The 12,586-nt window shown below is 36.9% G+C and overlaps 1 protein-coding gene across 1 annotated transcript in view; it reads left to right on the forward strand.

The window, feature by feature from the left end:
• Nucleotides 1-980: 980 nt before the first annotated feature.
• The window catches only part of ANKRD42 (ankyrin repeat domain 42), a gene marked incomplete at both ends in the record, with an annotated part of 38,938 nt that continues 27,332 nt past the window's right edge, over nt 981-12,586 (forward strand). Inside the window, 4 exons of the mRNA XM_084245218.1 lie at nt 981-1,193; nt 6,724-6,831; nt 9,065-9,184; nt 10,026-10,161. Of these exons, the coding sequence (XP_084101344.1) occupies nt 1,059-1,193; nt 6,724-6,831; nt 9,065-9,184; nt 10,026-10,161 (499 nt within the window). The remainder of the gene's footprint in view (nt 1,194-6,723; nt 6,832-9,064; nt 9,185-10,025; nt 10,162-12,586) is intronic.

Raw genomic sequence — 12,586 nt, forward strand, 5'->3', positions numbered from 1 at the left:
CACTTTTTTTCCCCCAAGATTTATTTATTTATACAAGAACTGGGGCACACACAGGTCAGCTATGCGGGAGTGAGAGAATTCACCAGAGACAGTGCGGGGAACAGAACAGGCAGATTAACTGAAATACACTGCTGAGGGGAGCAGCGGGCGAGACAGGAGAGGTCTGCTGCACCATGCAGGCATCTCAGTGGCTGGTGGGGATCGAACTGGCACTGCAGAAGGCTGCAGACAGCCTCACAGTACTGTGCTCAACCACCTGTGCCACCAGGAAGGCCCCTGATAATTACTTTTGATGTTTGGGACATTAGGCTTTAAAATATAAAACACTGAAGTGTATGAAGTAAAAATTGTGACTTGCCAAGTTTGTAGGACAAATGAGAAAGGTAAGAAAATATTGATAAAATATATCTGCCTCTCTGAGGTAAGTTTTTTCCACTGGAGAGCAGGCCTTTGAGGATGCAGTAGGCATATTTCAGAATGGTTACTTTCCCCCTCCCCCTGCCAAAGATAGGAGGTTTTTCTTGGCTTTTCACATTGATAACCTGGCAGGTTTCTGAAGGTAAAATCTATGACTCTCCTGTGACCTGGAGGAGTTTCTCATTCTTAGGCCAGTTTAATACCCAAATTCTGGCAATGTATCAAACTTGCCACGTAAGTACTTCTATCAATTTATGATTCCAGTGTTATCTGCTCCAGGTAAACTGAACTTTACGAGATTTCTATTTGCTTATCTTTCCAGATTTCAGGGTTACAGTCTGCCCTGAGATTTCAATTCTCTGAGCCCAAGAAAATTTGTTGATTTTCTGTTTGTTGAACTTTCCTCCTGTACGTACTTGAGTGATAGCTTCCATGTTCTTTATATGTTAAAACTGGCGTGGGAATCTGGTTAAGATGTTAATCATAAACATCTTTGTAGTAAATTATTTCAAAAGCCAAAGTGATTTTTTACTTTCCGTTGCATCATTTCTTAAGTTTTTTTTTTTTTTTTTAGCTTTATAATATATTTTAAGCAATTTGATATTTCAATAGGTGCCAGAAGGAAGGTGCATTTCGGGAGCATGCATGATGCAGTACGAGCTGGCGATGTAAAGCAGCTTTCAGAAATAGTAGAACGTGGAGCCAACATTAATGAAGTGGATATTCTCCATAAATTTACTCCTTTACATTGGGCTGCACATTCTGGAAGTTTGGAGGTAAGGAGCTATATTAATTATTAGATTGAGGCAAGTTTACAGTTATTAGCACTTTTGTAAATTTAGCAAACAGGACTGAAACCTTATGCTAGGCACTATAAATATTTTTTAATTCAGTCTAATATTTAGTTGTTCTGGTCACTATAACTTTATAACAAATGGTTCCAAAATGTCATGGTATAAAATAACCATTTGTTTATACTCAGAAGCCAATCGATTTCAGGGGCAATTTGTGTCTGGACCATGCTATCTGGGGCTTCATGAAGCTAGAAGGTTCAAAAGCTGGACTGGAATCATCTGAAGGCTTGTTCACCAGGATGTCTTGTGCTTGATGCTAACTGCAGGCAGGCACCTTAATTCCTCTCCATGTGCGCCCTTTGTGAATCCTCTCCATGTGGACTAGTTTATGCTTCCTTGCAAAGTGGTAACTAGTTTCCAAGGGAAAGCATAGAGGATAACTTAAAGAGGATAACATAATGAATCCCTAGCCTCTTATCAAATCCTAACATTTTTGCGATATTGCTTCAGATTTTTGGAAAAGATGGACTGTGCAGATATTTGAAGTCCCTGAGCACCCTCCCAGGGGCCTGTCCTCTCCTTCCCGCTTCCGGGATAACTGTTGCCCTGAGTATAGTATTTGATTTTCTCACCTATGTTTTATGTCATTATTAAATGGTCCTATCATTATTTTGAATGACATCGTGGTTTTCATATATGTGGTTCCATATGTGTATCCTAGTTCATTTTTTGCAGCCGTGTTGTAATAATCTTTTCTTATAGTAATGCCAGAATTCATCTATTTGTTGACTTTTTTGTTGTTTTCAATTTTTAGCTAGTCCAAGCAGTGCTTAGTGAATATTTTTATGCATGACTTCTTATCCTTGGCTGTCTACTAAGCAAACTGGAATTTTTCTCATGATTCAAAGTTGTGTGTGGGAGGGCTTATTTTAGCTACTACATTTTGCCTGTGGGTTGGTAGGTTGCAGTAGATCTGTTTACAGTGTGGTCTCTTTTTTCCCTGCCACACATTCAGTGGCTGCTTTCTATGAATAAGTCTTCTTTGTGTGATTTCTTGTTTTCTTTGCACTCTACTGTTTCTTGGCACCAACTCTGGTGTAGAGAATCTCCCTCCACTGGCTTGTGTGTTCCGCTTGACTTGTTATAAACAAGGAGTTGTACTCTGGCCTTTTAGTGGCTTCCTCTTCCCTTGGAAGAAATCTGCCTTGACAGGTCTTTCTGCACTTGCCACCCTGGGTGGGTATATTCTCTGCCGTTTTTCTCCTACGTTTCTTTTTTTTTTTTTAAAGATTTATTTATGCATGCAAGAACTGGGGTACAGGCCAGACATGTGAGGGGTGAGAGGATTCACCAGAGACAGAGTGGAGAGCAGAACAGGCAGACTGACTGAAACACACTGCTGAGGGGAGCAGTGGGTGAGACAGGAGAGGTCTATTGCGCCATGTGGGTAGCTCCCTGGCTGGCCGGGGATCGAACTCGTGCTGCAGTGGCTGCGAATAGCCTCATAGCTTGCGTCTTAAGGCCCCTCTTCTACATTTCTGTTTGATCTACATGCTGGAAGCTTTTTCATTTGTTTTTGTGGTGTGGTTTCAGGTGTCTCCTAGTTTCATCAATAGTGGAGTTTTCTTTCTGCTTTTCTCAGTTTTTGTTTTTATTTTGGGGGGACAGTGATTTGAATGGAGAAAATACAGATTTTACTCTATATTCAAATAGTATAAGACTTCTTAAGGATTCATCACTTCCTGGTATTCTTTCAACCTCTGTGATTAATCCTAGTATTCTTTGTTTAACCTACTCTGTCTTTTCTGTTAATATAGGTACTTTTTATGCTTTTTCCATGACCTCTCTTTCCTTTGTCTTTCTCTCTAGGTAGTCTTTCACACGTCCTCAACTTTATCACTTGTGCATAATAATTCAATTGTTTACTTTCTTCCATGAATTTTGACTTATATATCTGGTGCTTGTTCAGCAGTTCATGCGTGTCTGACTGATATTGCAAACTTTAATATTCTAACACTAAACCTTTGAATTTTTCCCTTCCTTTCTTAGCTTTGCACACTAATGGCTTTTGAATCATTATTGAGTTGTTTTCATCTTTCATAGCAGCAAAACACATTATCAACATTTGTCTAAATAAAGGTGTGCTTCCTGAGGCATATTCATGCAGTGAGAACTGATCTGTTCCATCTTTTCCTCTGTCCTCATAATAACTGCATTAGACCTCATTGATTTCTTTCTTTTCTGTCTTACCCACCTCTAGTCCAGATTCTATATACAAATTTATCACTCCCAAAATTACGTTTGATATTACTTAAAACCCTTAACGTCTCTGCATTGACTCTCTCCCATAGGATAAAGTTCAGTTTATTTAATATGGTATACTTCTATCTCCAACCTTATTTTCCTTAATACTCGTTTTATGGGCAGAACTGGTGACTGTTGTCATTTCCCAAACTTGTCTGCAATTTCATATTATCAGAGACTTTGCTGTTGGATGTCCTGGGTCTTGTTTCTTTCCACTGGTTACCTGGTTGAAATCAAAGTCAGGCAGTATTTGCTGTGTTACTTCTCTCAGTCTCCCCAGCTAGCTACTCTCTCCTTAGTGCTACCCATACAGAGACACACACACACACACACATACCTTGAATTGTTAAATCTTTGTTATTTTGAGCTCTTTGAAGATACCATTTTGTTCTTCTTTATCTGTGTTCCTGCAATTTCTAGCATAGTTGCTGGTGTACTGGAGGAACATCATAGGTTCTCAGTAAGTGTTTGTTGTATTGCTAAATTTGGTGAATTAAATTTTTATTTATTTTTAGAAATATTCGTTGAATTTTAACAAAAATAAATCTAAACCAAAGTGTTTTAATGCCTTTCCCCCTTCTCATTTCAAGGTCATCTCCCATTTCTCTATGTGAATACTGCATTAATGTCTTTATATTATGTTATACTTTCTGAAATTTCTTAAAACTTACTGTACTTATATGTTGGTAGTATGAAGTAATTACTAAATTAATAATTGGTGAAACCATAATTTCTTAGACTTCATTTTTTTCCTGATGAAATCAGCTATCAAGTCCCTAAAGTAAACTTTTATTTTCAGATATATTTTACATGGGTTACACATCTTTGTTTTCTTTGTGTGTATTATAGTTTTTTAGTTTGACTAATATTTTCAAATTGGCGCATTTTATATTCAACCAACTCTAGATTTTGATCCTTCTAGTTCAACCCCTCCTAGCAGTAGTTGTTACTACGTGTTTGTTTGTTTGTTTGCTGATTTACACTGGACTAATTTTATGGAATCTATTTCCCTCACAATGTGTGACCACTGCTTAATTTTTTTTAATCCTTGTTTTTAAGCCTATCTTCCTAGGGGCCACCCCAAGATCATCATAGATTAGTGGCCAGCCAATGATTGAGCAAAGGTTGCACTTAAATACCTTAAACTGGTAAGGGGTCTATCTGTTGTTGATGGTTCTGTGTATGACATGGGGATTATTTTCAGATTCCAAGTAGTTTACAAGTCAGCCTGAGATTTTTTTTTCCTTAATATGTTTGCAATGTCTCATGGTTAGCCAGTGATGTCCAGCAAATGTTGTTCATCTTCTTGAGTATGAGCAACCTTATATATGCACAAAATTTTTTAACATAACAAAGGATAAATGGAATCTTAGCATGACCCACTTTGTTTCAATTTTTGGATTTTTGTGGTGATCTTTAGTTTATCCCAGCCAGTATTATGTCTTTAGGCTAGCTTCAGTGGTCCTTTTCAAGATTTTTGGCAAGTGGCGCATTTTTGATAATGTGTCTGAGAAGAAATATTCCATATTCACTCTAAATAAAGGCAATTCCTCTAGTTGGATAATGGAACTGTCCACTCAGGTAGACATTCAGCACCATCCGTTTGCGGGTAGGGATCATTGTGGTACCAAGCTTACAGACCATACACTCTTCTCATTCTCATCAAGATTCAGTAGATTTTCTTGAATGCATAGTTGGTGTTTTTTTTTTTTAATATCCCTTTGGTCAACTTCCAGAGTCTTTAAATGGTTATTTTTTGGTAACCTTGTCAAGTTTTATCATTGCTTCTTGGGGAGGATTTCCCAAGCCCCTCATTTAGCCATTTCTGAAGTCCTGCTGATTGGTCCATTGATTTTTGACAGAGATACAAATGCAACCCAATAGAGTACAGATAGTATTTTTATTAAATGGTTCTGGCATAATTGGACATATATATGTAAGAAAATGAACCTCAACCCATACATAGAACCATATGCAAAAATGTACTCAAAACAGATCATTAAAAAAATTGAAATTTAAGCTTATGTAAATTTCCAGAAGAAAACATATGAAAAAAATCTTTGCAAATCATCTGTCCAAATAAGAACTTTAACCAGAATGTATAAGAGACTCTCATAACTGAATGGTAAGAAAACAAAAATCTCAATTGAAAAGTGATTTCAGGAGAAATTTTCTCAAAGAGAGCATGTGGATGGTCACTGAATACCTGAAAAGATGTTCAACATCATTAACCATTAGGGAAATACAAATTAAAATACAATGAGATGCTACTACGAACTACTAGAATGGCAACAGGAAACCAAAAAGATGACAATGCCAAGTATTGGCAAGGACATGAAGCAGTTGGAACTCTCAAATATTGCTGGTAGGACTGTAATATAGTATAGCCATTTTAGAAAATAGTTTGGCAGTTTTTTATAAAGTTAAACACATACTTCCCTATGTCTCAAGAATCTTACTTCTACGCATTTACCCAGGAGAAATAAAGAGCCTATACATGAATGTTTATAGTGGTTTTATTCTCCAGCAGTTGAAATCATAATCCTTCTATAAATATTTGTTGAATAAATTAATGACTTACTCTGATTGTAAGGTTGAACCTTCCCCTTCCTCCATGTTGTATATAAGTCATTAATTTCCATGACACCTAAATTTTAATCCTTTTCAAAAATGATATGACTCTGACTGATAATATCAGGGTATTCCAATGATACAACTGATTCTCTTAAAAAGGGAGAAACTTCTTGAAAGTAGAATCTATAAACGTGAACATATAAAGACAGTAACAACACCATATGTGCTAGAGACCTCTTAGTACTGTGTTATACTGAAACTTAGGTTAATTTTTTTAAATCTTAGGATAGATTTTATTCCCATACTCTCATTTTTCTTTTAAAGCTACTACTTTTTAAAAGAGTATCAATACTCTGAAAGAGTGTCAAGTAACAATACTTGATATGAAAGCTTCTGGGCCCATTTAAAGATCTGTTGTAGAAGGTTGTCAACTGTTCCTTGAGTGGTGTTGGCTCACTGGTGTTTTATTCGGGTTGCACAGTATTGGCCAAACTAAGATTTGCATGAGCATTTCACTCGCAGTAACAACTGATGGCATCATGGCATTTCATGATAAGCTAAATTAAAAAGTTATAAAAATGTGAAAAAAACATGTGTTTTATCACTTGTTAACATGGTTATTTTCTTAATTTAGTGTCTTCATTGGCTCCTCTGGCATGGAGCTGATATCACACAAGTAACCACGAGAGGTTGGACAGCAGCTCATATAGCTGCAATCAGGGGTCAGGATGCTTGTATGCAGGTAATAACAACTGGTTACTTTTAAAAAATTGGGCTATGATTTTTATTCTAATAATTTGATCCCATAGAGTTAGTTCTGTCTTCTAAACAAGACCTTAGTAGATTCCATGACTTAGATAACTTGGTGCTAATGATCCACTTTCACAAGTGGTGTAAGAGAAGAGGTCCTTTTATTTCTGAAGTAGCTGGCTATCTGGGTTATTTTGGGATATCACAGTAATGCACAGATTATTTCCTTCATTGTTTGCCATGCCAAAGATTCCTTTTTAAATACTTTTCATGACAAGAGTAACACATTAATATGTTGCAGGGTCTACTTTATTGTAAAGCAACTAAGTTAAATCAATGGTACAGAAATAGACTGGAATTTGGAGACTAGACTGAAATTTGGAGGAATGTAAAAGCAGCTCCTGCCTCTGAAAAGTTTAAGATCTCTTTGGAGTGACAGGAGCTCTACTCAGTGAGTTACAAAAGAATACAAAGCAGTTTCTTATTAAGGCTTTAATGGAAAGTATAGGTAAGAAGAACTGTAGAATTTAAGATGAGATGGAGGAATCATAAATGGAAGAAATAAGATTTTCAGCCAAGTCTAAGAGAATGGGTTGATTTCAAAGAGGCATATGGTGACGTAGCCTAATAGGTAAGAAATATGTTAGGATCAAATACAAATAATGATTATCATTTATTGAACATGTTTTTATATGTCAATCATAATCTTCCTTGTACCACTTCATTTAAACAATAAAGTAATCAATTCCTCTTTTTTATATATTAGGCAACAGATTCAGAGTTAAGTACCATGGTTTAAGTAAGTGAAAGGCAGAATTTGAGCCTAGACTTTGCCCTATTAACTTTTATGGTCTAATTATGTGTGGAGTCTGAAATGGAAAAATGAATTGTGTTCAGGGATGTATCATTGTATTAGTTTGATAGAGTGTAGATGGTTTGTTGTACAGACTGTTATGAACTAAATTTGAATAAGCCAGACTTTCAAAATGTGTTAGAAGTAGGGTAAAGATTTTATATTCATTTGTATAAAAAGAATTTTTATATGATTTATAGATATATATTTATATATGTTTATGTTTGTGTGTATGTATATGTATACACATGCGTACACAGAACATGGATATTAACTGAGGAATGAGATAATGAAAGCGGTATTTCAGGGAATAATCCTAGCAAGATATATCCAAGATGAGAATTGAAGTTAAGACGTGGCAGTTGAAGTTAGAGACTTTTGGTGTAATAACTAGCCATAAAGTGTGAAATTAGGTGGTGGTAGTGGGAAACCAAGAAGATGATTCAAGACATCTTGCAAAGCAGGCAATGTACATTGCAGTTTTTAGAATTTCAAGGTTTAGTCTGAATGACAAATACGTATGACACTATAAATAGGAAAATCTGAAAGGCAGGGGAAATTCAGGAAAAAAATATCTTGAGTTTAAAGTGTCTGTTGGTCATTCAGGTACCTAGGCCCTGGCGTTTGTAAGGGGATTGGACATAAGCATTTCAGGAGTGTTTAAGTGTGCAGAAGAGTATAAAGTATTGAGAACTAAATGTTGAAAATTATTATTAGTAAGTGTGAGAGGAAGCAGAGATGTAAGTAAAGAATTTAGAGAAGAATTCAGAGGGATAGGAAAGCCAGGCTCCACTGGGGCTGTAAAAGTGAAGGTAGAGGTTAGGCAAAGTATCAGTTACAGTATAAAACTAAGGGAAGTATAAATGAATGTAAATATTAATATTTTCTTACACTGTTGTTAATTTTTGGACAGCATTTGATTTCTCCAAAATTATGTATTTTAATCCCCCATTTTATAGATCATAAAATTGAGGCTCAAAAAAAAAAAAACAGCTAAGGAGGATAAAGCTTAAGGAAATGCCATTGACCTTGAGCTCACTATAGGGGGAGAGTGACTGTATAAATGAAATAGAAAACTACTGAGGTATAAAATGGCATCTGTTATTTACTCCAAGGCAGAGGGGAGAAAAGGATAACAAGAGGGAGGGAATGAGAGACAGAGAAACAAGGCGAGGGAAGGATAAAGCAAGTGGTGGGTTCAAATATTAACACTTAGGAAATCTGAATGAAGGATAGAAGGGAATTCTTTGTACTGTTTTTGCAACTCTCCTGTAAGTCTGAAATTATATAAGAATAAAAATTGAAGAGAAAAAAATTGCTTGCACTTATAATTTAACATCTATATGTAAACTGATTCTTACCTCTGTTTTAGGCTCTTATAATTAATGGAGCAAATCTTTCAGCTCAGGATGATCGTGGATGTACCCCTTTACACCTTGCTGCAACACACGGACATTCTTTCACTCTACAAGTGATGCTCCGAAGTGGAGTGGTGAGAGATTCCTGTTAATATGTGAGAATTTATAATCACCAATGAATTGCATTTATTTGTCTTCAATCCTATAGGTGATTTGGGGGAAGTAATTTAATCTCTCTTAGTTTTTCTGTCATTAAGTTTGGAAGCAATAATTTAGATAAATCTTCAGAAACCATTTAATATTTAGTAGTACAAACTATTTCAGAAGCTTTGGGTCCTTCCTACTAGTTCAGAATTTAACTGGGAAAAATATCCAAGTTTCCAGATCACATCTTAACTAGTGGTTGTAAATATTTGTGAATTTTTGTGTTTGCCTGTGTTTCTTTTGTATCTCTTTACTTCATATACTCATTTATAAAATGATTTATATGTCCAGAAATTTATTCATTGCAATGTTTATTTTTAATATTACCTAGTGACTATAAAAAACAGCTCTGATAGCAACAGAAGTACCTATGTTGAAGACTTTATGGTAAGACTTGGTATTTCTATAGGTAGAGAGAAAGTGAAAGCCTATTAAATATTTTATCATTAAGTGTTTATGATCTAAAAATTATGATTTGATCATTTGAGTTCATGCCATCACTTCCATTTTATTCTTTTTCCTATGAACAATAAAGTTACTGGTTACTTTTAAAAAACTATTTTATGTAATAAGTTATGTTCTTTTTAAAAAGGCTATTTTATAAAATTTCATTATATCTTATTTGCTCATGTTCAAATGAGTTGTTGCAGCAAATTTTTCTATTTAATATTTTCTTTGTAATGTTAAGAACCAGCCTCCAACTCTCATTTGCAGAAGCACGTTGCTAGACTTAGTTTTTTCCCTACAAATACTTATAAATGTTACATCTAGGATCCCAGTGTGACTGATAAGAGAGAATGGAAACCTGTACATTATGCAGCTTTTCATGGGCGGCTTGGCTGTTTGCAACTTCTCGTTAAATGGGGATGTGGCGTAGAAGATGTGGACTCTAATGGAAATCTTCCAGGTAACCAACAAATGCAATTTTGTTTTTCATTAATAAAAACTTTATTTATTTATCTATTTATTTATTTATTTATTTATTTATACATACAAGCACTGGGTACAGTCAGAAGCGCGGGAGGGTGAGAGAGTTCACCAGAGCCAGAGGGGAGAGCAGAGCAGGCAGACTGACGAAGTACACTGCTGAGGGGAGCAGCAGGCGGCAGGTGAGGTCTGCGCACCATGTGGGACCCTCACCTGGTGGCCGGGGATTGAACCTGTGCTGTAGAGGCTGCGGCAGCTTTGCAGCCCAGCACTCAACCGCTACGCCACGGGGGAAACCCTGTAATCTAGTTTAATAAGCTCTTCCTTTATGGTTAGTGTTTTCTGTGATGTCAAAAAAGAAAATCTGTATAGTGATGAGGATATTATTTTATATTAACTTCTTTTTTTTTAATTTTTTATTTATTTATTTATTTATTTTAATTTTCTAGAGGCATGTCTTATTTATTTATTTATTTATTATTTGTTTGTTTGTTTGGTTTATACATGCACTGGGTACAGTCAGAAGCGCGGGAGGGTGAGAGAATTCACCAGAGCCAGAGCGGGGAGCAGAGCAGGCAGAAGGACCGAAGTACACTGCTGAGGGGAGCAGCGGGCGGCAGGAGAGGTCTGCTCGCCATGTGGGACCCTCCTCCGGTGGCCGGGGAGCAGCCGGGGATCGAACCGGCTGCAGAGGCCGCAGGCAGCTTCGCAACCCAGCGCTCAACCGCTGCGCCACCGGGGAGGCCCTTCTTTTTTTTTTTTTAAAGGTTTTTATTTATTTATGCATACAAGAACTGGGGAACAGGCCAGAGGTGTGGGGGGTGAGAGGATTCACAGAGATGGAATTGGGAGCAGATCAGGCAGATTAATGGAAAGACACTGCTGAAGGGAGCAGCAGGTGTGACAGGAGAGGTCTGTTGTGCCATGTGGATATCTCCCTGGCTGGGGATTGAACTCATGCCGCAGTAGCTGCGGATTACTTCATAGTGCTGCGTGTTAACCCCTTGAGCCACCAGGGAGGCAATTTTATATTAACTTCTAGAAGTTTTATTATTTTGCTTTCACATTTAGATCCCCAGCCTACCTAGGACTGATATGTGTGTGTGTGTGTGTGTGTGTGTGTGTGTGTGTGTGTGTGTAAAAAAAGTAGGGGGCTGTTTCTTTTTCATTTGCTTCTTTATCAAATATTCCTGATCATTTTTGTTAGTTTCTCCTTGCCTGCTTGGTTAAAAAAAACCTTTTATTTCTTTAAATATATATAATTATCTTAAACGTGTGTAGTTTATTTTATGATAGTAGAATGTAAAGTTTAAGAATGTGGTCTCGGCTGTGATGGGGGATCATTGGAGCTTTGGTGGTGGGAACCTGTGCCCTTAAAACACACACTCTGGATCCTTTCCCAGTTTATAAGCATGATTTTGGGGGTTCACGCCTTTGTGTTTGATCGGCCTCCCTTAAGCCTTGTTTGGATACCCGCACATTACCCTTCTGATGTGAGAAAACAAAGAAACCAACCACCCTATCTGACCTGATCATTTTTTACTTACTCCCTTCTCTTCTGTACTTATGTGACCCTGTACCCCTGAAATAATGTACATTGTTGTAAATCAACATTACCTCAATAGAAATAATTAAAAAACACACAAACCCCCCAAAATGCATAAAATAAATGTACTATTTCAAAATTTAAAATGTAGGCTGCTTGTATTCAGACCTTTCTCTTAATTTTTTTTTTTAATTTGATGTTTATTTTCTGAGCAACTACTGTGTTTCAATCACAGTTCTAGATGCTGGGGATGTCACAAGAAAATAAAGTGGACAAAAGGCCCTATTTTCATGTGGTGGTGAGATGAGAGAGAGATAAGAAAATAAATGAGCAAGACATGTTACATTAAATGGAAAAATATTTTTGGACAAAGTAAAGTAGGAAGGGGTACTAGAGAGGATTAGGGTGTGAAGTTTTAAAAAAGGTGGTTAGGGAAGCCCTCATTGAGGAGGTGACAATTGCAGAAAGACCTGAAGGGCTGGAGAGAGTAATTGCAGGTATTCTGGTGGATATCCTGGGGAGAAACATTTCAGGGAGAGGAAGAGCAGGTGTAAAGCCCTTAGGCAGATGGGTGCCTGGAGTGTTTGAATAACAGCGAGTAATAAACAGCAGTTCAGTGTGGCTGAAACAGAAGTGGGGTGAGTAAAAGACAGTGAGGTCAGAGAGAGAATCTGAGTCATTAGAGAGTTTTGAGCAGAAGGTGACACAATCGCACTGTTTAAGAAGATTGTTTTGGCTATTATGTTTATTGTAGGCTGTAGTAAGGATCAGAAGGTCGCAAGGCAGAAATAGAGCAGTTAGAAGCCTGATGAAATAATAAACTACCTTTTGGGTTGGGCCCCTGTAGAAAAAGCAGAGA

The sequence above is a fragment of the Talpa europaea genome, assembly GCF_964194135.1.
Source record: "Talpa europaea genome assembly, chromosome: 1".
In the NCBI taxonomy this organism is placed as follows: domain Eukaryota; kingdom Metazoa; phylum Chordata; class Mammalia; order Eulipotyphla; family Talpidae; genus Talpa; species Talpa europaea.